Raw genomic sequence first — 26,374 nt, 5'->3', positions numbered from 1 at the left:
CTTCTTTGTTCCCCTTTAAAATAGTATTATTTTTATGAATGCTCAGGCAGCCAAGGTAATTAACATGTATCGAATATAATGAGTTCTAGGCTAAGATGGCCATTCCAAGATTATTTTATTATTATTATTATTTTTTTGATACTGAGTCTCACTCTGTCACCTAGGCTGGAGTGAGTGATCTCAACTCACTACAACCTCCGCCTCCCAGGTTCAAGTGATTGTCCTGCCGCAGCATCCCAAGTAGCTGGGATTACAGGTGTGTGCCACCATGCCCAGCTAATTTTTGTGTTTTTAGTAAGACAGGGTTTCACCATGTTGGCCAGGCTGGTCTCGAACTCCTGACCTCACTCAGGTGATCCACCTGCCTCAGCCTCCTAAAGTGCTGGGATTACAGGTGGGAGCCACTGCGCCTGGCTGCACAAGATTATTTCTCAAAACTATTTTTTTCTTTATCTCACTAAAGGGTACAACAGGGAGAATTTTCCCACTCCTCCGATGGAGAGGTGGGTAACTTTGGGAAGAAGAATAGGTCCTAGTATTCCTAGAAAAAGGTAAAATGAAAAAACTTAAAACATTGTTTATCCCTTCACAATATCGTGGTTTATTCTGAACAGATAGAGAAAGAAATCTCAGGAGAAGGGAACCTTTTAATCATGATTTTAAAGCAGCGATAATTTTCTTATGTCCTTACAAATATTCTTTATCATGTTCTTTTAAGAATAAAGAGAATAAGAAAGAAGATACTCTTAACTTGCAGAAATTATTGGCAGAGACTGGGAATGGTGGCTCACGCCTGTAATCTTTGCACTTTGGGAGGCCGATGGGGTTGGATCACCTGAGGTCAGGAGTTCGAGACCAGCCTGGCTAACATGGTGAAACCCTGCCTCTACTAAAAATACAAAAATTAGCCAGGTGTGGTGGCACATGCCTGTAATCACAGCTACTCACTTGGGAAGCTGAGGCAGGAGAATTGCTTGAACTCGGGAGGCGGAGGTTGCAGTGAGCCAAGATTGCACCACTGCACTCCAGCCTGGGCAACAGAGCGAGACTCCATTTCAAAAAACAAAAACAAACAAAAAAATTATTTGCAGAAACCCCGAGAAGGGACCACTATCTTAACTCATGACTATTTCCAGTGAGCTGCCGAGTCTTTTCAACAAATCCTAAGATTTGCAAGTAAAATTTACAGCCTCCTCTAACATTTGTAAGCACTTGCTTGAGCTTCTTTAATTCTGTTACTGAACTGTAATATTCAGTGTTGGAAGCTATACAATAAAGGCTGGTACAAGAATGAAATACTCCTAAGATGTGGCATTTAAATAAATGGACGTGTGCATGAAAAGCATTCTGCTTAATAATGTCGTATTTTGAGTCTATCCAGGAAGTTACTTAAAAAAGCAAACATTGCCATTTCACCTCTAGCAAATGAACTGAGTACTGTAGCTAAAGGACTTTGATGACGAACTAAGTCAATTTGCTTTTCTCGTTAGTCCCCTCAGCACTGTGACGCTTCAAAGAGTGACATTTCTGGATGTCGTGACAATACTACATTATTGTCAGGATGCTAGGGCTAGGGAAGAGAACTACCTTCTCTCAAGGAGGGAGCCGTGGCATTTGCTTTAGCTGTGGGTTGGGACGGCGTGGACAGGGGTGTTATTCCACTTCACCGTCTCACAACATCAGATCTTTAGGTGGGCTGGGCTTGATGGATTGAGGGATAAACTAGGGCGTCTTGAGGGAAGAGAAATAGCTAATGAAGAAGGAAAAGGGCCCTTTAAAACTAACTTAACAAAACTCAGATTTTTTGGTGGCAATAACTCAAGTTTCTAAAGAAGTTTACAATTATATTACTGTGCTATAAATAACTGATCATAAGGAAGAGAGAAAAAGAACAAAAGGGGCCAGGTATGGTGACTCACACTTGCAGTCCCAGCACTTTGGGAGACCAAGGTGGGAGACTCATTCGGGACCAACCTGGGCAATACAGTGAAACCCTGTCTCTGCAAAAATAAAAAATAAAATAAGATAATTAGCCAGGCATGGTGGCATGTGCCTGTACTCTCAGCTACGCGGCAGGATGAGGCAGGAGGATCAGTTGAGCCTGGGAGTTTGGGACCAGCCTGAGCAACATAGCAAGACCTTGTCTCTACAAAAAATTTTTTAAAAATTAGCTGAGTATAGTGGCACACATCTGTAGTCCCAGCTACTTGGGAGGCTAAGGCAGGAGGAGGATCACTTGAGCTCAGGAATTTGAGGCTGCAATGAGTTATGGTGACACCACTGCACTCCAGAGTGAGACCCTGTCTCCAAAAAACAAATCAAAATGTGTTCATGATTTTGGTTGGAAGAAGTCTACATTAAGAAAAGAAAAATGTATACAAAAAAAGATATATTCAGATATTTTTTTAAAACAACAATATCCTGTTCGATTTGAAACCAAATAAAACTTCTTTTTATTTCTGTTATTTTATATTATAGTAAGTTATTTATTTTATAATTTCAAGATACTGTCTACATTTAGGGAAGAATCAATAACTCAGAAAAAAATCTTTTTATTGTAAATATAGTAAGGAATTTCTGTGACTACAGATACTTGGTCTTAAAATATGGTTGTGCCCTGCAGGGAATATAGCTACTTAACAGATCACCCATTTGGAGTTGAGGCTTCCCTGTACATGGATGTTTCTGGAGGATCTAGATTTCTTTTTAATTCTGCTTTCATCTGTCGTGGCACTACTTTTAACCCATGTGTCTCAAGTTACCCCAGTCTAGATATATAAATAATCTGGCACTTTGGAAATTAGTATTTTAATGTATTTGACTCATCTGAGGCCTAAAAAGTTAAGGTAAATTGAAGCCTGCATATAAAATGCCACCTTGTTTTTGGAGCTGATACTAGAATAAAGGCTAAAGATTCAGGACAATTGTAATCTGATTTGACTTTTACTTGTATATGAACAATTACCTGGAGGCAGTTTCTTCTCTAAGTATGGGAATTCCTTGTAATTTATGATGGTGCTATTTTTTAGAGGGAGGAACATTTCTTTATCTTCTGGCTATATATACCCTTTATTGACATACTGTTGGGTTTTGTTGGTGGTGGTTTTTTGTTTGTTTTTGAGACAGAGTTTTAGCTCTTGTCACCCAGCCTGCTGCCCAGTGGCGTGATCTCAGCTCACTGCAACCTCCGCCTCTCGGGCTCAAGCGATTCTCTTGCCTCAGCCTCCCGAGTAGCTGGGATTACAGGCACCTGCTACCACACCTGGTTAATTTTTTGTATTTTTAGTAGAGACAGGGTTTCACCATGTTGGCCAGGCTGGTCTTGAACTCCTGACCTCAGGTGATCTGCCTGCCTCAGCCTTCCAAAGTGCTGGGATTATAGGCATGAGCCACTGCACCTGGCCTTCTTGTTGTTGATAAACAGTGCATCTGGTAGTCATTCTTAGTCTACCACCGTCTGTCTGTCTCAGAGATGTGGGAAATTATGTTTGGTTTTAAGTCTTAAAATGCTGTTCTTAAAGGTACCCAGATCTGATGTAACTCATGTGTTTTGACTGACAGCCTGTGACTGCAATGGTCGATCCCAGGAATGCTACTTCGACCCTGAACTCTATCGTTCTACTGGCCATGGGGGTCACTGTACCAACTGCCAGGATAACACAGATGGCGCCCACTGTGAGAGGTGCCGGGAGAACTTCTTCCGCCTTGGAAACAATGAAGCCTGCTCTCCATGCCACTGTAGTCCTGTGGGTAAGTGACAGGAAGATGGATTGAAAGACAAAATGATAGTTCGGTGGACCCCCAGAAAGGAAAGCTTTGTTTCCAAGGCATTTGCACAACTAAGTGTGCAAGTGTGTACAATATTATAACACAGAAATGAGTCAAGATCTGTCTGTACCCCACACCTCCACCTTTTTTAACCAAGTTGAACTTTCAGATGAGTTTCTGGTGTGTAAGAGGGGGGTGGTGGTCTGAGTAATGGTTCTGTAAATAATTACCAACAGGATCGTAGAGACAATTTGAACTTTGACTGTAAAAGGTTAACTGCTTTGTGAGTTCTTCCTTGTTAATGATTCTGTTTAGTCTAATCTCCTTAGAGTGCTAAACTATTCTTAGCATGTTAGTGTGTGTACAGAGATGCACAGCTTTCTTAGTCTAGCCCATTTCTTCAAGAGTTTGACCTTTATTTTTGTAATTTAGCCCTATAAATACTTAAATTCTAGGCATGGGCCTTAAGGGGCTGTGATCGCGCCCACAGAGAAGTAACTGGTCTTGTGTGTAGTGTTTCATTGGGTACAAAGTAATTTTCAACATTGATGAGTGAATTCATTTTAGCATGTGTCTAGAAACTTAAAATCCCATGGCTTAAAGGGGTATGATTTTGAGAAAGTTCTGATTTAAAATTTGGTTTTTATTCTCTTTGTGACCATCAGGAGATTGCATACTGGTTCTCAGGCATTGCTTTTAATTACCAGTTATCTTTCTTTAACACATTGATTTTACTTACGTATCTGGCCGAATTTTTGTTTGACAATAGGCACTTTACATTTTAGGCTCTCTAAGCACACAGTGTGATAGTTACGGCAGATGCAGCTGTAAGCCAGGAGTAATGGGGGACAAATGTGACCGTTGCCAGCCTGGATTCCATTCTCTCACTGAGGCAGGATGCAGGTAAAATATTTTCAAGGCCAGAAGAAGGGGGCAGAATCTATAAGTAGTCAACACATATTAATAGATCTTGTGGCTTATTGGCAGCATGGTAAATATTTTTCCCATAATAATTGTCAGCAAGACTGAGGACTAGCTGTAATGGTGAGCCACAGGGGTTTGGCTTGTACAGAGAGTAAGCAGAGTTTTAATGGGATGACTATCTTAGACTGAAACCAATATAAAAATGACTTTAGGCTCACTCCTGTAATCCCAGCACTTTGGGAGGCCGAGGCGGGCGGATCACAAGGACAGGAGATCGAGATCATGGTGAAACCCCGTCTCTACTAAAAATACAAAAAAAATTAGCTGGGCATAGTGGCAGGTGCCTATAGTCCCAGCTACTCAGGAGGCTGAGGCAGGAGAATGGCATGAACCTGGGAGGCTGAGCTTGCAGTGAACTGAGATTTCGCCACTGCATTCCAGTCTGGGTGACAGGGCGAGATTCTGTCTCAAAAAAAAAAAAAAAGACTTTAGGATCCATTTTGTTCTATGTGTATTTCTTTAAAAAAAAAAATCTGTTGGCTGGGCGCCAGTGGCTCACGCCTGTAATCCCAGCACTTTGGGAAGCCGAGGCGGGCGGATCACAAGGTCAAGAGATCAAGACCATCCTGGCCAACATTGTGAAACCCTGTCTCTACTTAAAATACAAAAATTAGCTGGGTGTGGTGGCATGCGCCTGTAGTCCCAGCTACTCGGGAGGCTGAGGTAGGAGATTCGCTTGAATCCTGGAGGTGGAGTTTGCAGTGAGCCGAGATGGCACCACTGCACTCCATCCTGGGCGACAGTGCGAGACTCTGTCTCAAAAAAAAAAGGGTTGACTTTAAGAATAGAATTTTTCTCCCTTCTCTGATTGTTTTATCCATTTTTCATTGAATAGACCATGCTCTTGTGATCCCTCTGGCAGCATAGATGAATGTAATGTTGAAACAGGAAGATGTGTTTGCAAAGACAATGTCGAAGGCTTCAATTGTGAAAGGTAGTGCATTCTTTCTCCGGCTGCATTGTGTTTTCTCTGTTACCATAGTTCAAGTAAAAAAAAGTAACCGAGTGTGTCTTAATCTTTTTCAGATGCAAACCTGGATTTTTTAATCTGGAATCATCTAATCCTAGGGGTTGCACACCCTGCTTCTGCTTTGGGCATTCTTCTGTCTGTACAAATGCTGTTGGCTACAGTGTTTATTCTATCTCCTCTACCTTTCAGATTGGTAATTTAGACCTCATCCCCCAACCTGTTAGAACTGTGAGACTACACTTAAAATATTTTTAAAAATAAAATCAGTAACTCTTTGAGGGCTTTTTGATGGTTGGCAACACTTTGTATTATTTAGCATGCATAGTTTTTATAGTTTGGCGTTTTAATTTAATGAAAATGTACTTTTGGCTTTAGAATTTATCTCAGTGAATAGTGATTGCAAATGTTATGTAAATAGTAGTAAAGTAAAATATAGTTTGAGTGCTATAGCATATATAGGTACTGTTGTAGGATCCATTTATTTAAAAAGGTTTATCGATGCCTTTCTGTATACAAGGTGTGGTCTTACACATTTTTATGGTACATAGAGGACCTGAATTCAGGATGTTTACAGTGTAAAGTGCTTGTGTTTTCCTTCTCTACCTGCAGATGAGGATGGGTGGCGTGTGGAACAGAGAGATGGCTCTGAAGCATCTCTGGAATGGTCCTCTGAGAGGCAAGATATTGCCGTGATCTCAGACAGCTACTTTCCTAGGTACTTCATTGCTCCTGGTAAGTAAGGCTAGAAAGCAGTCTGACTTGCTGTGTGCCTCTGTTTAATCTCAGTCTCACATTCTTGCCCACCATTGTGTCTGCATTCCAGCAAAGTTCTTGGGCAAGCAGGTGTTGAGTTATGGTCAGAACCTCTCCTTCTCCTTTCGAGTGGACAGGCGAGATACTCGCCTCTCTGCAGAAGACCTTGTGCTTGAGGGAGCTGGCTTAAGAGTATCTGTGCCCTTGATCGCTCAGGGCAATTCCTATCCAAGTGAGACCACTGTGAAGTATGTCTTCAGGTAAGATAGCCTTCTTTGTAAAATGAGACTTGACTAGCATTGTGAAAGTGGTGTCTTTATTTAACTGGCCTCTAGATATATTTTAAAGAAAACCTTCTGGGTTATTGTGGTGATTTTGTAAAAGGGAGCCTTCCTTTGTTTACCTTTATCTTTTCCAATTGTACTAACAAATCAATAGTCTCATTTTTTATTTGATTTGATTGTCAGAGCATTGCGTTGTTGGTGGCATAAATGAATAAGAAATGTTTCCCCAACATCCAGAATTATCCTTACAGAGGTTAATGTGGCCCTTTCTTTCTCTCCAGGCTCCATGAAGCAACAGATTACCCTTGGAGGCCTGCTCTTACCCCTTTTGAATTTCAGAAGCTCCTAAACAACTTGACCTCTATCAAGATCCGTGGGACATACAGTGAGAGAAGTAAGTTATGATATAATTTAGGAGAGTTGTTTAAAAAGATGATCGGGTAGAAAGATTCGTGATAATGCAAAAGTTTCTCTTTCCTAATATATAACACTGAGAAGTGTATAACAACCACATTATACATGAATTATATATAAGAACAATGCGTTTTTTAACTGCTTTCAAGGACCTGGAAAAAATTTGGTAAAATTAGTAAATAGTATTATTCACTAATTGATTACTCAGTTGATCAGTAGGTCAATTGAGGTTACATTGTATATGAATAGATTTTCTAGAAAACCTAATTATAGGCCAGACACAGTTACTTACACCTGTAATCCCAGCACTTTGAGAGGCTGAGACGAGCAGATAACTTGAGGCCAGGAGTTTGAGACCAGCCTGGGCAACATGGTGAAACCCCATCTCTATTAAAAATGCAAAAATTAGCCAGGTGAGGTGGCGAAAGCCTGTAATCCCAGCTACTTGGGTGACTGAGGGATGGGAATTGCTGAAACCCGGGAGGCAGTGTTGCAGTGAGCTGAGCTCATGCCACTGCATTCCAGCCTGGGCGACAAAATGAGAATCTGTCTCAGAAAAAAAAAAAAAAATTCTAATTATAATTCTACTGGCTCAAGTTGCCTCATCTTCATTTCTTTTTATTTACTGTTATGTAATTATAATTTATAATTTGAGCCATTGGTTAAATTATTAAAAGTCATAAATTATTGAATGATTTTGTTATAATTTTAGGTGAAAAAGAATTTAAGACTTAAAATTTTTTTTTTTTTGAGACGGAGTCTTGCTCTGTCACCCAGGCTGGGGTGCAATAGCATGATCTTGGCTCACTGCAACCTCCGCCTCCTGGTTCAAGCGATTCTCCTGCTCAGCCTCCTAAGTAGCTGGGATTACAGGCATGCCCCACCACACCCAGCTAATTTTTTGTATTTTTAGTAGAGATGGGGTTTCACCATGTTAGCCAGGCTGGTCTCAAACTCCTGACCTCAGGTGATTCCCCCACCTTGACCTCCAAAAGTGCTGGGATTACAGGCATGAGCCCCTGCACCTGGCCAAAATTTTTTTCCTAAAAAAATATTTTAAACAAGGACCTTTTTCTCTAGCAAGGTGCAGCTATTTGGGGAGGTGGAGTTAGTGATGATGTGGTATTGGGAGAGGCATCTGCAGCTTAGATGTGTTGATTTTTGAGAAGCCTGCGTGAATATCCAGATAAAAATGGCTTATAAGTAGTTTGAAATATGAATCTGGGGCTTAGAGATTAGGACTAGAGATCCAGATTTAGAAGGTTGTCAACATATGGGCAATAATTTTTAAACTTGGAAATATGACAGAAAATATAGATGGGAAAGAAGGATGGAATCCTGGAAACAGTTAAGGTCCATGCTCTAAGACCCAGGGGCAACATGGCGAAACCGCATCTCTACTAAAAAGTACAAAAAATTAGCAGAGTATGGTGGTGCACGCCTGTAGTACCAGCTTCTCAGGAGGCTGAGGTGAGAGGATCACGTGCGCTCAGGAGGTCAAGGCTGCAGTGAGCAGTAATTGTGCTACTGCACTGTAGCCTGGCCAATGGAGTGTGACCCTGTCTCAAAAAAATAAAATAAATAAATAAGACCCAAGGGAGAAAAAGAATTTTAAGAAAGAGAAACAATTAACAAGTTTAGGAAGCTAGCATCATTGGGTTTTGGATTGGGTGATCCCTTAATCATTGCTGAGTTTTTGTTTTTAGGAAGTGTTAAAACTGTCCAGGTGTGGTGGCTCACGCCTGTCATTCCAGCACTTTGGGAGGCTGAGGCAGGAAGATTGCTTGAGGCTAGGTGTTCAAGACCAGCCTGGGCAACATAGCAAGATTCTGTCTCTATAAATCAAAAAACTTAGCTGGGCATGGTGGCACACACCTGTGGTCCCAGCTACTTCAGAGGCTGAGGGCAGGGGGATGCGTGAGCCCAAAAGGTTGAGCCCTCAGTGAGCTGTGATCATGTCATTGCATACCAGCCTGAGTTTACAGAGTGGATCTATCTCAATCAATCAATCAATCAATCAGTGGGGGGAGGGTATGAAACTGAAAGATCACAGTGCTTTAAAAAGTAATTTGAAGTTGAGGAAGTAAAATACAGAATGTTCTGTTAAGAAGTTTGGCTATGAGGAAAAGACATGGGCTATAATTTGGGAGTAGGGACAAGATAGATGAAAGTATTTTTAGAATGGGGAGATTTAACAATGTTTAGAATTGGAAGCACAGTAAACCATAAAGTCGTATCTCATGACCTAACTAGGCAAGAGAAACCTGTAAACATACTAAAGTAGTACGTTTAGGGTAGTAATGGAGGTGTCCTTCAGCCTTAGGTGGTCAATTTTCAAATGAATTTTATAAACAGCAAGTGCTATTTCATAACATGAAAAATACGCCTTAAGCGTAAGACTGCAAAACCCTAGAGTAGAATGGAGATTACAGGGAAATATGATGATGTTACTGAGGCCTCTACCTCTCTGATAAAATGTTCCTGCTGGTGCTTGTATCAGGGGCACCACTGGATTGGATGAACCATTGGTCTAATGCAATATAAGGTTTCCTCTGGTTTCTTATAGAAATGGAAAAGCATTGGGCTTTGGAGTAATTGTATACTTGTAAGAAGTAACCCTGAGTATTAGAACTTTACTTGAGAGTTTTTGTTTTTTGTTTTTTGGGGGTTTTTTGGCTGTTTTACAGAGGACAGAAATTATATAACCTGAGTATTACCTGTTGACAGGTGCTTTCCTGTCTGTCTTATCCTTGAATTCTGTAGTTAGTGCCTGCTTTTGTAGCAAAAGAATGAAAACACTGCTTAATGGCTATAGATGTAAACTCTTTTTTCCCCCCCCACTCTTGCTCATATCTCTTCTCACTTCAAATGATTGTCTAATGCTTTTCATTTTTCACATAGGTGGGGACTATAAAATTCAGCAAATCTAAGGGTATGTGTGTGTGTTTTAAAAAATGTAAAAGTTTGGGCCAGGCATAGTGGCTCACGCCTGTAATCCCAGCACTTTGGGAGGCCGAAGTAGGCTGATCACCTAAGGTCAGGAGTTTGAGACCAGCCTGGCCAACATGGTGAAACCCCATCTCTACTAAAAAAAAAAAAAAAAAAAATACAAAAATTAGCCGGGCATGGTGGCACGCGCCTATAATCCCAGCTACTCAAGAGGCTGAGACAGGAGAATTGCTTGAACCCAGGAGACGGAGGTTGCAGTAAGCCAAGATCACACCACTGCACTCCAGCCTGGGAGACGGAGTGAGACTCCATCTCAATAAATAAATAAATAAATGAACAAATTAATAAATAAAATAAAAGTTTGCTATACCACTACTCCAGATACTTAGCACTCAGTACCACATGATTTTTCTAAATGCTGTTTTCTAATTCTCTTCTCCAGGGGATAGACGTGGATATCTTGTTTAGTGTGTCAGAGCCCAGTTAAGCTAATGGCTGATTTTCTCTGGAATTTGGGGTCTAGTTACTTTTTAGTGTTACTGAGGTTACACAAGGTGTGGAAAACAAGCCAGTTTGGTGATTTTCTTTTCCTCACACAGGTGCTGGATATTTGGATGATGTCACCCTGGCAAGTGCTCGTCCTGGGCCTGGAGTCCCTGCAACTTGGGTGGAATCCTGCACCTGTCCTGTGGGATATGGAGGGCAGTTTTGTGAGATGTGCCTTCCAGGTTACAGAAGAGAAACTCCTAGTCTTGGACCATACAGTCCATGTGTGCTTTGCACCTGCAATGGACACAGCGAGACCTGTGAACCTGAGACAGGTGAGATGATCTTTGGCAGCTCTTAGACCTAACTTCTCTTTAGCAGTTGGGTAGAAAGTGCTCATTGTCTTATATACTTGTACACTTGCCTGTTTTCTCACACCTGCCCTCCGAATAGGTATTTGTAACTGCAGAGACAATACGGCTGGCCCGCACTGTGAGAAGTGCAGTGATGGGTACTATGGAGATTCAACTGCGGGAACCTCCTCTGATTGCCAGCCCTGTCCGTGTCCCGGAGGCTCAAGTTGTGCTGTTGTCCCCAAGACAAAAGAGGTGGTGTGCACCAACTGTCCTACTGGCACCACTGGTAAGTCTGCTCGCTCTATCTGCTTTCAGTGTTCCATTCTATAAAAAGACCTCGGGGAAAGGGGCTTCGGGGTTGTTTTGGATCTTTGTGTTTGGTTCAGTTTCAGTGGTTATGGTTTTCCTAATAGGAAACTGAGGCTCACTCTCCTTGTTTCCTTCCATCTCTCTTTTGGGTATCCCCTCATTGTCTCCGTCTCTCAACCAAGGGCTTTCATGTCACCTTGATCTACCATCTCCCCTTTAGGTGATCAAATCTCGTCTTTAGGCTTCAAAAGCCTTTCTATATGATAGCTAAGTTTGTATTTCTAGCCCTGACACCTCTCCTGAGCTACCTACTTGCCATTTCCACTTGGGTGGTGGGCTAGAAGCCTTCCGCTTGCCTTTCCACATCCCTGTTCACCTTTCTCCACCCTGATTGAGAACTGCATGCACTGCATCAAATGCCAGGCTCCATCTGCATTCAGACAGCAGGAAGCACATACGGGAGCTCACAGAGAAGGAAGAGGGTGAGGACAGAGTATTTATCCCATGGCTCCTTCTCTATGGGGTTCTCTGGATTGATGACCTCAAATCAAAGTTCTCAGCTCCTGGCAGACCTTGTCCAAACAGCTCTTTTCACCTTTAGGTTCTGCTAGCTGTTCCACCTACCACCTGAGGCCCAGGGTATGGAGCCTGTCTCAAGTGCTACACTCTCCTCGCAGTTTCCCTACACTCCGTGCTGATTTGATTGTATCAGCCATTTTCTGCTGTGATCTTGATTCACATAGCCTAAGGAATTCAAATTTAAACAAATCCAAGTTAAATATTTGATTTCCTCCCTTTTCTTCAACCCTTTGTTTCTCCTCCAATCTTGTTCATCTTAGTAAATATGCTGCCATTAGCCTAGTTGCTCAAGCTGAAACCTCAGGGCTTATACTTGATTCATCTTCCTTTCAAGTCCTAGAAACAGTCAGCAAATCTTACTGATTTTATCTCAGATCTGACCACTTTTCACCACTTCCACTGTCACTACCCTGGTTCAAACCTATTATCTCTCACCTGGGATTGCCTAATTGTTCTCCCTGCTTCACCTGCTCCCCTACAGTGGATCCAGTCTCCACATGGAAGCCAAAATGGTTCTTTAAAAATGTACCTCACATTACACCACTTTTAAACCCTCCAGTAGCTTCTTTTTTTTTTTTTTTTTTTTTTTTTGAGACGGAGTCTCGCTCTGTGGCCCAGGCTGGATTGCAGTGGCCCGATCTCGGCTCACTGCAAGCTCCGCCTCCCGGGTTCACGCCATTCTCCTGCCTCAGCCTCCGGAGTAGCTGGGACTACAGGCGCCCGCCACGACGCCCGGCTAGTTTTTTGTATCTTTTAGTAGAGACGGGGTTTCATCGTGTTAGCCAGGATGGTCTCGATCGCCTGACCTCGTGATCCGCCCGTCTCGGCCTCCCAAAGTGCTGGGATTACAGGCTTGAGCCACCGCACCCGGCCTTCCAGTAGCTTCTTAATACACTAAAACCAAATCCCTTACTTACTCTGACCTCCATGCTCCTACATGGGTTTGAACTGCTTCCATGGCTTTATCTTGTTTTGTCTGAAACTTTCTTACCTTGGATAATATCCTGGCTGGTCTCTTCTCTGTCTTTCCATTGCTATCCCAACGTCATCTTCTTATAGAATTTTTCCCTACCTACCAGTATAAAGTAGCCCTCACCTTCACCCCATCATGTTGCTCTATTTTGTTTAAATTTTTTATGCGTATCCCTATCTGAAGTAATCTCGTTTATCTGTGTGTCTATGTATTGGTCTTCGCCAACTGCTGCATAAGCTTCATGAGAGCAGAGACCTTATCCACCTTGTTCACATCATCCTAATGACCTAGAACAGTGCTGGCTGTTATGTAGTAGAGCTCAGAAAATACTTGTTGAATGAATTAATAAACCTCGGATTCACCAGAAATTTTAGGCTAATTCAGGCCCTACTGATTACAAAGATATCATGAGCCCAACTTGAACTAATCATGGTAGGTAAGTGGAAAAGGAAGGATGAGGAGTGGTGAATTTAGGACAGTGGAAAGAGCCCTGGATGCTAACTCTCCTTCTCTACCTGTCAGTTCTTTGGTTGCAGGCAAAGTACTTATCCTGTCTCTTCCTTGAGCTATAGTATTTAACACAAGCAGGCAGCAACTGATGATTTCTAAGTTCTCTTCTAACATGCCCTGATTTTGTACCAATTGATACTGATTAACAAGGATTAGCACATGCCTGTTACATTTTAAGAGAATGGTTCTGCTCACCCTGTTGTGTGGGAAACCTATGGTGTCAAGAGTGGCACTTCACCTCTTTTAATATCATCTGCCAAAACAACATATACGAATGTACTATCCTTTGAGACTGGAGAGGTTTATAAACCTTGGGCTTAACTCATTTACAGAGCACTTTTAATAGATGATTTGGGTTGATTGTCATAACAGTTGAAGTGAAGTAGGCAGACCAGGTGCTTCCTTTCTAGTGAGGAAATAGAGATGTGCTCAAGGTCACTCTGGTGATCTGGCCCCATGCCAGGGCTGCAGCCCAGGTCCTTTGCCCTTTGTTGCACCATGTCTTCTCCCATGTGATGATTACTCTGGACTACCTGTAGCCAGTGGTAATCTAGCACCAAAAACATCTAAGGCTTTTCTTTCTCATAACATCAGATTGTCTCATCCCCAGGTAAGAGATGTGAGCTCTGTGATGATGGCTACTTTGGAGACCCCCTAGGTAGAAACGGCCCTGTGAGACTTTGCCGCCTGTGCCAGTGCAATGACAACATTGATCCCAACGCAGTTGGAAATTGCAATCGCTTGACAGGAGAATGCCTGAAGTGCATCTATAATACTGCTGGCTTCTATTGTGACCGGTGCAAAGACGGATTTTTTGGAAATCCCCTGGCTCCCAATCCAGCAGACAAATGCAAAGGTAATCAGCCTTTAACCAGATTCTGTCACAGTTAAATGTCCCTTTATTGTGAGAATTCTTATGTGTCTCTTAAAATACGTATAGTTGTTTAGTCCAATAGAAGTACATTGTGAAGTGCTTTTGTCATTTAGAATTTTCTAGTCACCACATTAAAAAAGTATAAAAAGGACAGTCATGGCATCTGACACCTGTGGTCCCGTAAAAAGAAACAGGTGAAATGAATACTAATGTATTTTATTTAATATATCTAACATATTATTTCTTATTGTAATCAATTAAAATTATTAATGAAATATATATTTTTTCTCATGCTAAACCTTGAAAATCCATTGCGTATCTCACATTTATAGCACATCTCAATTCAGACCAGCCAGCCACATTTAAAGTGCTCAGTAGCCACATGTGACCAGCAGCTACCAACCTGGCAACACAAGTCTAAAGAATCTCTTTGGATTGTTTATATTTTAGTATTTCTCTCAGGTGATTTGTGTCTTTTGCCATCTCTGTCTTCCTGCCTTAGCCTGCAGTTGCAATCCGTATGGGACAGTGAAGCAGCAGAGCAACTGTAACCCCGTGACGGGGCAATGTGAATGTTTGCCTCATGTGACTGGCCGGGACTGTGGTGCTTGCGACCCTGGATTCTACAACCTGCAGAGTGGGCAAGGCTGTGAGAGGTGAGACATAGGTGCCTTTGGTGGAAGTAATCTTTGCTTTTTCTGTTATAAAAAATGAATTTTTATAAGTTACGTTTAATAGTTGACTGTTCAGAAATTCCTGGAGTGCCTAATGTAGGCAAGGCATCCTTCAGGGGCAATGCTGGAGAATTGTAATAAAGCTATTGAAAGAAAGGAGTGGAGCACAGTGGCCCCAGCTGTGCCAGAATCACCTGAACAACCTTTTAAAAGTACAAATTGCCAGGTCCTTTCTGAGGCACTTAGAATCAGACTCTCCAGGGTTGCAGCCTGGGAACTTCTGTTTTCAGAGTTGTTACTTAGTGTCCATACAGTCCCAGGTTGGAGAACACTGGTAGCAGTTAAGTTAGGAAAAGAAGTTCTGAATACCACTCATGAAAATTACTTGAACCTTAGGGGCTTAATAACCCTTAACATTCCATCTTAGTAACGCTTACCATTCAGTTTTCTGATACAAGATCAGTGCTATACTTAAAAAAAAAAAAAAAGGTTTTGCTTAAAGTCTTTTTTGTTTTGCCTGAGAAATGTCCTGTGTTCATTTTCAGGTGTGACTGCCATGCCTTGGGCTCCACCAATGGGCAGTGTGACATCCGCACCGGCCAGTGTGAGTGTCAGCCTGGCATCACCGGTCAGCACTGTGAGCGCTGTGAGGTCAACCACTTTGGGTTTGGACCTGAAGGCTGCAAACGTAAGGGGTGTTGGTGGCATACAACTCTAAGCCTCCCCTAATTCCAGTTAGTGTCTTAAGACCAGAAAAGACTTTGACACCCTCCCTAGCCACTTGGCTCATAGTCAGGGCTGTACCTAAGTCATCGTAGATGCTTTATTTGATGAATATTATCCATTTCTAAAACTCTGCAGATCAAAGCCTTCTCTGGTTTCTTTGTATGTTTTCTTTTATAACATTTCTGATTCTTCCTTTTTCCAATCTTTTATTTTTTCCAAGGAAGTCTTCCCTTGATTACTGAGCTTTCCCACTGTGGTTAACGAAACTTCTTTATTGATTGCATTCTTAGTGCAGATAATGAAATAGTGGAGGATTCTGTTCACAATGTGTTTGTTGACTTACTGGCTGTAGTTGCTTCCCACCCTTGGGGCCCTTTTGGTATGATTACGTATAAACATCTGCTTCTCTTTGGCATAAACACTTGCCTGGAATTGGGCCTCAGAACAGATTGGCTTTTGCTTTCTGAATTCCTTCATTTCTCCTGTGGAATGTAGCATAAGTAATTGACTCAGTTCAGAGAACACAGTGAATAAACAAACTATAAGATAACGCAAAAGAAGCATTAGCATTTGGGTTTTCTAGTTCCTTAGAGAAATATTAAACAGTGGAGAATTGAAGGTAGAGATGAATTCTTGAAGTGCATGAAAAGAGCACTGAGACTTTCATAACTTCTCTAATTACTAAGTAACCTGAAGTGTGTCCCAAAGGTTGCACGTTTTCCTTTAAAGCTCATTTTGACTTTAAAAACTGTCCGTTTTCTCTGCTAAACAGACTTAGCCATTTAATATCTCATAAATAGTCCTGTTTTTCAGAAAATTATAACAATAGTATAGTCAGCTTATTGTTGCCAGTCTGAATTAAGAGATATACTCTTCCTTCTTTTGCTAATTATATATTATTTTCTCCTTATTCTGCAGCCTGTGACTGTCATCCCGAGGGGTCTCTTTCACTTCAGTGCAAAGACGATGGTCGCTGCGAATGCAGAGAAGGCTTTGTGGGAAATCGCTGTGACCAGTGTGAAGAAAACTATTTCTACAATCGGTCTTGGCCTGGCTGCCAGGAATGTCCAGCTTGTTACCGTTTGGTAAAGGATAAGGTAAGCTGTCAATAGTGCATTCATTTATTCTTCCAGCAGACATTGAGTGGAAACTTACTGTGCACTAATCTTTATAGAAAAAGTGGTGAACAAGATAGATGTGGTCCCTATTCTTAAAGACTTATGTTCCAGTTGGGAGGCAAATAATAAAAAATAAATAAATAAACAAAACAAACACTGAGATAAGTGCTAGGAAGAATACAAAAGGAGAATAACTGGGGGAAGCTACTTTATATAAGGCCTCTCTACAGAATTCATCTAAGGTGAGATCTTATGGATACGAAGGAATGAGCCAAGTGAAAAGTAATGGTAGGTTTGTTTCAGGCCGAAGGAACCTGGTATTCAGAGGCCTGGGAGCTGGAGAGTGGCTGGAGCCTGCTGAGTGCGGAGAGTGTGGTCTGTGATAAGACTGGAGAGGTTGGTAGGGACAGATTATATGGGACCGTGATGACCATAGTAAGGAGTTTAGACTTGATCCCAAATCCAATAAGAATGCATTGAAGAAACTCTTAAAATCTAGGAAATCCAGATTATATTTTAAGAGGAGCGCTTTTGACTGCTGTGTGAACAATGATGGTTAGGAATGGGGCTTAATGGGAAGCCTCAATTGGATTGGATAAATATGCGTGTTTGGGGACAGGATAGGGAAAGAGGAGAATAAGGATGTGTCTTGAGTTTTTTGCTTAAGGTAGCTGGAGGCCTTATTTACTGAGGTGGAGAATTCATCAGGGAGAATAGAGGTAAGAGGTATAATTTTGGATGTTAAGTTTGAGATACCTATCAGAGAGCTGAGTGGAGATGTCATGAAGGTAATCTGACACTCAAGGGAGAGGTCAGAGCTGAAGAATCATCAGCATGCAGTCTTTAAAGTCAAAGGAATGACTCTGAAGGTTTTCTTTTGAAGCTAGAAAAATAAAAACTAGCCATGTCTTCTCTTCAGAAGTAGACATCCATGGAGTGGATAGAACTACATATTCATGGAGTGCCCATGATTCCTGCAGGAAGTGTGATTGAGTTCTTCAGGAATACTTGTGTGTCCTACCTTTCCCTTTTCTTTCTTCCGTGTGTTTAGGTTGCTGATCATCGAGTGAAGCTCCAGGAATTAGAGAGTCTCATAGCAAACCTTGGAACTGGGGATGAGATGGTGACGGATCAAGCCTTCGAGGATAGACTAAAGGAAGCAGAGAGGGAAGTTATGGACCTCCTTCGTGAGGCCCAGGATGTCAAAGGTATGCATGATTGAACAGTGCGTGACTTCAGTGAGGTGGACCAATCTTTAGATGTGGCTCCTAAAGCAAGGTTAATTAGTATGGTTTTATAAAATTCTTTCTCAATATTTAAACTACTTGTAGATTATAAATTATTTCATTTTTTAAACACTAATTCAAAAACAACCTGACAAACTTAGTGCTTTAAGATATAGTAACTAGGGTGATTTTCCAACAGATAAAAAACTATTTGATGTTGAAATTTCAAGCATTTTTTGAATCTGTTCTATTTCAGGGTGTCTTAAAATAGTTTTAAAAATCATGAAAGGCATGCGTTTTCATAAGCTGCTTTTTTTTTTTTTTTTTGAGCCAGAGTCACTGTCACCGAGGCTGGAGTGCAGTGGCCTGATCTTGGCTCACTGCAACCTCCGCCTCCTGGGTTCAAGTGGTTCTCCTGCCTCAGTCTCCCAAGTACCTGGGACTACAGGCACATGCCCACCGTGCCCGGGTAATTTTTTGTATTTTGAGTAGAGATGGCGGTTCACCGTGTTAGCCAGGATGGTCTTGATCTCCTGACCTCGTGATTTGCCCACCTTGGCCTCCCAAAGTGCTGGGATTACAGGCATGAGCCGCTGCGCCCAGCCAAAAAATTTTTACATTATCAAATAACTGAGTAACCCTCCAAGCAGGACCACCATACACAGTTAGGCAAGAGTTTATAGAATATCACCTCTGTACATGCATTTGGTAGCCCTGCTTCAGTTTAGTTTTTTCCAAACCTGTATTCATCTTTGTTGGTCTTACCTTTGACTTCTCATCTTTTTTTATTTTTTATTTTATTTTTTACATTCCTTAGAAAATTTAGACCCCAACATTGAGCATGATGCTGAAATATGAATTGGTCAATTTACTTAATGGTTTTTATATATTAATAAAACCTCATGATACATGAAAGTTTTAATAATAACAGGGTTATATTTTATCTTTTGATTTGTTAGGACCTGAGTATGAGATTTAAGTTGAATGAGCATATTAATAAAGAATAATTTTAAGAACTATTCAAAAACAGAGATCAGTTTGAAAGAAATTACACTGATATGCTGGGGCATGGAGGTGGCAGAAGAGTCTATTTAGTTTAAAATGCAAAATGAGTTTAATTTGTCATACTTCAATATATGTTTTAAACCTAGTTTTTTTCTGGGTTTTGAAAAATGTTTGGCTTTTAGGGCTGGCAGCATTTTTAACAACGTTGTATATTTATGACTAAATTGCACGTGCTGGTATTAAAGTCAGTCATTCTTGCCTTCATCAAACATTCCTTGGGTGTCTTCTCTTTGCCATCCACTGCATAAGACCAGCGATATAGTGATGAGTAAGAAAGAGTTCATAGTCAAGTGGGCAGATGGGCACACGGTTGGAGAAGTGTGATGAGTATACAGAGAAGGACCTACTGGGCATGGTAAAGGCTGTCCAGCTATGCCAGGGGCTTTGCAGAAACCTGGCAGAAAGCTGCTATGTTTGAAGAGCAAAGATACATAGGGCCTCAGATTTCATGTGAGATGATACGATCCTCTTCAGATAATTTACAGACTTTCTTCTGCAAACCATTGTAGATGTTGACCAGAATTTGATGGATCGCCTACAGAGAGTGAATAACAGTCTGTCCAGCCAAATTAGCCGTTTACAAAATATCCGGAATACCATTGAAGAGACTGGAAACTTGGCTGAACAAGCACGTGCCCATGTAGAGAACACAGAGAGGTTGATTGAAATCGCGTCCAGAGAACTTGAAAAAGCAAAAGTCGCTGCTGCCAATGTGGTAAGTGATTGCAAACGTCTGAGGTGGGGATGGGGGAGGCCCTTGGGATTTGTAGCAAGTCTGTTACTGGCAGTGGAGTGCTTCTTCAACTAAATTGACTCCATGCATCTTTCTATTTGTCCCTAATTATGGAGCAAGAAAGCCACATTGCTCATAGTTGGCATGAAACAGTTATTACAAACTGGATAAAAACCAAGGGACATCTGGGTTATTTCTCTAGCTTTGTTCCTTCTATGGTACTAGGCAGTTTAATCTTCCTTTATCCTTTACTGAAAATAGAAAGAATCTGCAATCGAGGGTGGTGATATTAAATAAAGATCCCTGAAAATAAGAAGAGGCATTCTTGGGGCCAGGCGCAGTGGCTCACGCCTGTAATCCCAGCACTTTGGGAGGCCGAGGCGGGTAGATCACCTGAGGTCGAGAGTTCGAGATCAGCTTGACCAACATGGAGAAACCCCATCTCTACTAAAAGGACAAAATTAGCTGGTCATGGTGGCGCATGCCTGTAATCCCAGCTACTTGGAAGGCTGAGGCAGGAGAACCACTTGAACCCAGGAGGCAGAGGTTGCGGTGAACTGAGATTGTACCATTGCACTTCTGCCTCGGCAACGAGAGTAAAACTCCATCTCAAAAAAAAAAAAAAGGAAGAGGCGTTCTTTTTGCCCTCTAACAAAAATTTAGTTTTGATTCTTGCTTTATTAAATTGAAATAATTCAGTCTTTTGAGAATAAGTGCTTTATTTCCTGTGCAGTCAGTCACTCAGCCAGAATCTACGGGGGACCCAAACAACATGACTCTTTTGGCGGAAGAGGCTCGAAAGCTTGCTGAACGGTAACTTCTGGACCTCTGTTTAATGGTTAAGTTGTGGCTTCCGTTATGGTGTGTGTGTGTGTTGTCTTATTCCATAACCCATAAACGCTTTCCACATAACCCACTTCTGCAAGGTTTGCTCTCTTTTCTAAGATGTTATCGGCTGTGTATACTCTTTTCTTCCTTTTAGTTTTACATTAGAATATTCACACTTTGAATATTAGAGTACAGTGGCTTGAAGACAGTTCATATTTATATATCTCAAAACCATAACATTTTTAGATTTTTAACTTATTTAAGACTGTAGTAACTGAGTGAAACTAGCAGATTGTTGTTAATAAAGATTAGGCGTGGGATTTGTTTATGATTAGATAAATGATGTCTTGCTGGCATACACAGTTTTATATATACATTACTCAATTAAATTTAAAAATAGTTTTTCTGAAGAATTATAATTATAAACATTTTCTCTTATAAATTTATACCAATAATTTTTTGGAAAATATTCTCATCTCAGTTTTAGAAGGCTATTCATAAATTCAGCCCCGCTGAAATGATCGCAAAATTCCAAATGAATGAGGTTTTCCAGTATTTGTAGAATTCTTGCCCATGTTAGTATATGTACATATAATAAAGTAGTCTGGGCGCAGTGGCTCATGCCTGTAATCCCAGCACTTTGGGAGGCCGAGGCAGGTGAATCACCTAAGGTCAGGAGTTCGAGACCAGCCTGGCCAACATGGCGAATCCCATTTCTACTAAAGACACATTAGCTGGGCATGGTGGCGTACGCATGTAATACCAGCTACTCAAGAGGCTGAGGCAGGAGAATTGCTTGAACTGGGAGGCGGAGGTTGCAATAAGCCAAGATTGCGCCACTGCACTCCAGCCTGAGTGACAGAGCGAGACTCCATTTCAAAAAATAATAATAATAATAAAGTAAGCATTACCTAAATTTTACTTATTTCCCTATCAGATGGTTGTTTCATGGCTTATTTTTTGTTTTATCTGTATAGTCATAAACAGGAAGCTGATGACATTGTTCGAGTGGCAAAGACAGCCAATGATACATCAACTGAGGCATACAACCTGCTTTTGAGGACATTGGCAGGAGAAAATCAAACAGCATTTGAGATTGAAGAGCTTAATAGGAAGTGAGTATAATTTAAAAGTGGTTTACACCCCTTCAGATGTTCTGGTAAGTAACACTAATTCAATGAAAAATTAAATGCTGGTGGATTCAGAGCATGCATTCATGCAGTAAGATTTCCTTTGTTAATCATGCTTTTGAAATGGCACAGTAAGTAGAGAAGGGCATGTGGAGCCACAGAGATTTGGTTTAATTCAATTACTGTTATAACTACAGAGAATAGTAACAAGATGAGCCATGATACTTAAAATTCTGCACAAATGAAGAAGAGAAAAAAATATAGAGTAAGTAGAGGAAACATAATTGAACTACAAATCTTTAAAGGGTGTCTGAAATAAGAAAATATATGGTAAGCCATACATTATAGAAAAATTTTTCTTTTTCTTTTCTTTTGTTTTTTTTTGTTGTTGTTGTTGTTTTTTTTTTTTTTTTGAGACCAAGTCTCGCCCTTGTCCCCCAGGCTGGAGTGCAGTGGCGTGATCTCGGCTCACTACAACCTCTGCCTCACGGGTTCAAGTGATTCTCCTGCCTTGGCCTCCCAGGTAGCTGGAATTATAGGCACCTGCCACCACGCCGGGCTAATTTTTGTATTTTTAGTAGAGACAGGGTTTCACCATGTTGGCCAGGCTGGTCTCAAACTCCTGACCTCAGGTGATCCGCCCACCTTGGCCTCTGAAAGTGCTGGGATTACAGGTGTGAGCCACCGCACCCGCCAAGCCATACATTATAAATAGAAATGATAAGAGAAAATGTAAATATGCAAAATGTTATTAAAATGCAAGCATTTTAATATAGCATTTCCTTTGAGGTTTTGGGCATATTATCACATGATCATGTTAATCTGGTTAACATTAAGATGCTAAAAGCAGCTAAGTTGTCATTAAATCACATTATTTGTGTCTTAGGTATGAACAAGCGAAGAACATCTCACAGGATCTGGAAAAACAAGCTGCCCGAGTACATGAGGAGGCCAAAAGGGCCGGTGACAAAGCTGTGGAGATCTATGCCAGCGTGGCTCAGCTGAGCTCTTTGGACTCTGAGACACTGGAGGTATGGGGGCAGCCTGTACGCACAGCCCCACCCTGTCTCTCCCCCAAGTCTATGTGAGAGCCGACTGCTCTGCACCTCCCTCTGTCCTCCCACTGACTCGCTGGTAAAGTTGAGTCTGTTTCACATACGCTAATAGAACTTACCAAGGTAGCCAGATATGGTGGCTCACGCCTGTAATGCCAACCCTGGGAGGCTGAGGTGGGGTGAGAGGATCGCTTGAGGCCAGGAGTTCAAGACGAGCCTGGTCAACATAGTGAGACCCCATCTCTTAAAAAAACAAAAACAAAAACTTGTCAAGGTAAAGAATCCTGTGATTGTAAACATTAAATAGCAAAGACTACTTTGATGATATGAACAATCACTCCTAAGTCTTTAGTACAAATCCAAATTATAATACATTTGAATTGGTTAAAACAGAGTACATGTAGACATTTACTCCCAGGCTCTGTCTAGTAGAGACCTAGAGAGAAATAAGAGAGAATGGTTTAATTAAAGGACTGTAGCAGGACGTTGTGGGGCAGGTAAAATATTTTGGAATTGGTAGGATTTTATTTAATATCTGTACTCTAATCATGGATCCTCACTCCAAGCTCTGTATAAATGGTGTATTTTTTGCATTAAGCTTGAGATTTACTAAGTTTCACTTCTTATATCTGAGGTGTTGACTTGATTTTTATCATAAAGGTTTAGGTCTCTTCAGACATGTACAGATTGTCTGATTCTGTATATTTAGAATTAGAAAAGAGGCAGAATTAGTCTATGATGATAAAAATCAGAACAATGGCAGGCACAGTGTTGGAAAGATGGAGTAGAGATCAGGTGGAAAGGGAGAAAAGGGAGCTTCTTGGGTGATGGAAATCTGTATCTTGATTGGGGTGTTGGTTATGCAGAAATATGTTTGTCAAAACTCATCAAACTGTATGTGGATGCTGTGAATTTCAGTGAGTCTGAAATATATCTCATTTAAAAAAAAGAAAGCCCATAAAATCTTGATCTGTGCAGTTCTTTTAAAAATATCAATTGAGTATTAGGAGTTACAGATTTCCTAAGCCTACCTTTTCATTAGTTTAAATGTTTTATCCAAAGTGTAGTGATCTTACTTGATTTTCACAGAATGAAGCAAATAACATAAAGATGGAAGCTGAGAATCTGGAACGTCTGATTGACCAGAAGTTGAAAGATTATGAGGACCTCAGAGAAGACATGAGAGGGAAGGAACTTGAAGTCAAGAACCTTCTGGAGAAAGGAAAGACTGAACAGCAGGTTGGTTTGATTTGCAGGTCGCTTCATTTCTTGAGGCAACATTTGAACAGTCCAAATGGGTCTGTGGTGATCTTGTCTCTCTGATGCAGACAGCAGACCATAGTGCTGAGAGAGCACCCTAACATGTTGTATGCTGGCAAGTCTCAGGGTGGCACCTCTGGAGAGCCTTGTCTGTCCAGGAGACAGAAGGGATTTGCTTTGAGGGTTCATCCTCTCATCTGCCATGTGTTTGCAGACCGCAGACCAACTCCTAGCCCGAGCTGATGCTGCCAAGGCCCTCGCCGAAGAAGCTGCAAAGAAGGGACGTGATACCTTACAAGAAGCTAATGACATTCTCAACAACCTGAAAGGTAGAAAAGGCTGAGATAACAGGGGCAAATGCTTCTACCACTAGAGTGATTTTTTTTTTTTTAATTACGACTTTTACCATATTTATTACTTCATCCCCAGCTCCCTACTTTTTTTATGCTAAAGCATTTCAAAGAGAAATCCCAGAACTCATGTCATTTTATCCCTGCATACTTCAGTATGGATTTTTTTTTTTTTTTAAAGATATTTTCTTATTAGGCAAACTCACATAATCAAGATGCCTATTTAGAGAACTTACAGGCCAGGCACGGTGGCTCAAGCCTGTAATCCCAGCACTTTGGGAGGCCGAGATGGGCGGACACGAGGTCAGGAGATCGAGACCATCCTGGTTAACACAGTGAAACCCCGTCTCTACTAAAAATACACAAAACCAGCCGGGCAAGGTGGCGGGCGCCTGTAGTCCCAGCTACTCGGGAGGTTGAGACAGGAGAATGGCGTAAACCCAGGAGGCGGAGCTTGCAGTGAACTGAGATCCAGCCACTGCATTCCAGCCTGGGTGACAGAGTGAGACTCCATCTCAAAAAAAATAAAAAAAGAGAACTTACATAGGTAAATGGAGATTATCTTTCATTTTCTCTGCCAGTGGCATCTGATGCTTTGTTGGTTTTTTTTTCTTCACCCCAGACAGAAGAGAAATGTGACCAATTCACTGAGCAACTGTGAATTCATGTCTGATAAAATAGTCATAGGTTCTATAAATAGAGAAGCTTTACAGGATGCTTTACAGGATACTAGTTGAATGTATGGGCCAGGCACGGTGGCCTGTAATCCCAACACTTTGGGAGGGAGGATCCCTGGAGGCCAGGAGTTCAAGACCAGTTTCTCACTGGGGAATATAGTGAGACCCTATCTCTACAATTTTTTTTTTTTTTAATTAGCCAGGCATGCTGATACACACCCATAGTCCTAGCTACTTGGGAGGCTGAGGTGGGAGGATCCCTTGAGCCCAGGAGGTCAAGGCTGCAGTAAGCAGTGATTGTGCCACTGCACTCCAGCCAGGGTGACAGAGTGAAACCTTGTCTCTCAAAAAAAAAAAAAAAAAAAAAAAATAGTATTTCAAAGTATGGGCTCTGGTGTCAGGGGGTCTTGGTTCAAAACCTTGCACCCTGCACCACAGGTCATCTAACTTCTTTAATCCTCAATTTTCTTATAAAAATCATACAGCCTATTTTATGTCAAAGACACAAAACTCTTAACTCAGTACCCGACACACAGTAAACACTAAATAAATTGCCACCGCTTTTAATGATGGTTGAGGTGGTGGTAATGGGATGCTCAGCACTCTGCATTTTAAAGCACATTGTTCAAGTAAGAATTGTATTTCCAGAAACGGGGAACATTTCTGTAACACTACCTGGGGGACCTTTTCTGTAGAGATGTGTAATTTCTAAAACTTCAGCCCATGCTGTCTTCCATTTTTTACCCTGACTTCCATTGTTCAAAAACAAAATTCAGTTGGAACTCCCTGAAAGGCCCCCTTTTTACTTGTTGGGAGTTTAGCTCAAATGTGTCCTTGAACTCGTTTCAGATTTTGATAGGCGTGTGAACGATAACAAGACGGCCGCAGAGGAGGCACTAAGGAAGATTCCTGCCATCAACCAGACCATCATTGAAGCCAATGAAAAGACCAGGGAAGCCCAGCAGGCCCTGGGCAACGCTGCGGCGGACGCCACAGAGGCCAAGAACAAGGCCCATGAGGCGGAGAGGATCGCAAGCGCTGTCCAAAAGGTGTGCGTTTCCTCTTCTCCAAGAGTCCCTGCCCATACCTTTCTCTAGTCACCTTCCAGTTTCTTTCCAGACCCTCAGAGCCCTTGCAGACTTTTTCCCTGAACTTCAGTAAAATTGTCTTAAACCATATTTGTCTTTTTTTCTTTCTTTTGACTAGGTGTGAGAGTAGGTATCCACATTGATTGAGGAGGGGGAATCAGTAAAAGGGTGCTTTACTCTAAAATTTCTGCTGTGTCTCAGTGTGAGGTCTGGCTTCAGAGGTCTGTAGAGACCA

At 41.5% G+C, this 26,374-nt stretch overlaps 1 protein-coding gene across 1 annotated transcript in view; it reads left to right on the top strand.

Moving 5' to 3' along the window:
• LAMC1 (laminin subunit gamma 1) overlaps positions 1-26,374 on the top strand; it is a 121,666-nt gene that overhangs the window by 86,608 nt on the left and 8,684 nt on the right. The window contains exons 5-25 of the mRNA XM_025382569.1: positions 3,562-3,750; positions 4,554-4,671; positions 5,588-5,686; positions 5,779-5,915; positions 6,332-6,454; positions 6,546-6,735; positions 7,041-7,153; positions 10,722-10,943; positions 11,062-11,250; positions 13,946-14,191; positions 14,712-14,865; positions 15,429-15,571; positions 16,528-16,706; positions 17,779-17,935; positions 19,528-19,733; positions 20,485-20,564; positions 21,557-21,694; positions 22,596-22,740; positions 23,854-24,003; positions 24,239-24,353; positions 25,901-26,100. Coding sequence (XP_025238354.1) covers positions 3,562-3,750; positions 4,554-4,671; positions 5,588-5,686; positions 5,779-5,915; positions 6,332-6,454; positions 6,546-6,735; positions 7,041-7,153; positions 10,722-10,943; positions 11,062-11,250; positions 13,946-14,191; positions 14,712-14,865; positions 15,429-15,571; positions 16,528-16,706; positions 17,779-17,935; positions 19,528-19,733; positions 20,485-20,564; positions 21,557-21,694; positions 22,596-22,740; positions 23,854-24,003; positions 24,239-24,353; positions 25,901-26,100 — 3,293 coding nt within the window. The remainder of the gene's footprint in view (positions 1-3,561; positions 3,751-4,553; positions 4,672-5,587; positions 5,687-5,778; positions 5,916-6,331; positions 6,455-6,545; positions 6,736-7,040; positions 7,154-10,721; positions 10,944-11,061; positions 11,251-13,945; positions 14,192-14,711; positions 14,866-15,428; positions 15,572-16,527; positions 16,707-17,778; positions 17,936-19,527; positions 19,734-20,484; positions 20,565-21,556; positions 21,695-22,595; positions 22,741-23,853; positions 24,004-24,238; positions 24,354-25,900; positions 26,101-26,374) is intronic.

This window comes from Theropithecus gelada, chromosome 1 (assembly GCF_003255815.1).
Source record: "Theropithecus gelada isolate Dixy chromosome 1, Tgel_1.0, whole genome shotgun sequence".
Lineage (NCBI taxonomy): Eukaryota > Metazoa > Chordata > Mammalia > Primates > Cercopithecidae > Theropithecus > Theropithecus gelada.
This window is presented reverse-complemented; position numbering and strand designations above follow the sequence as displayed.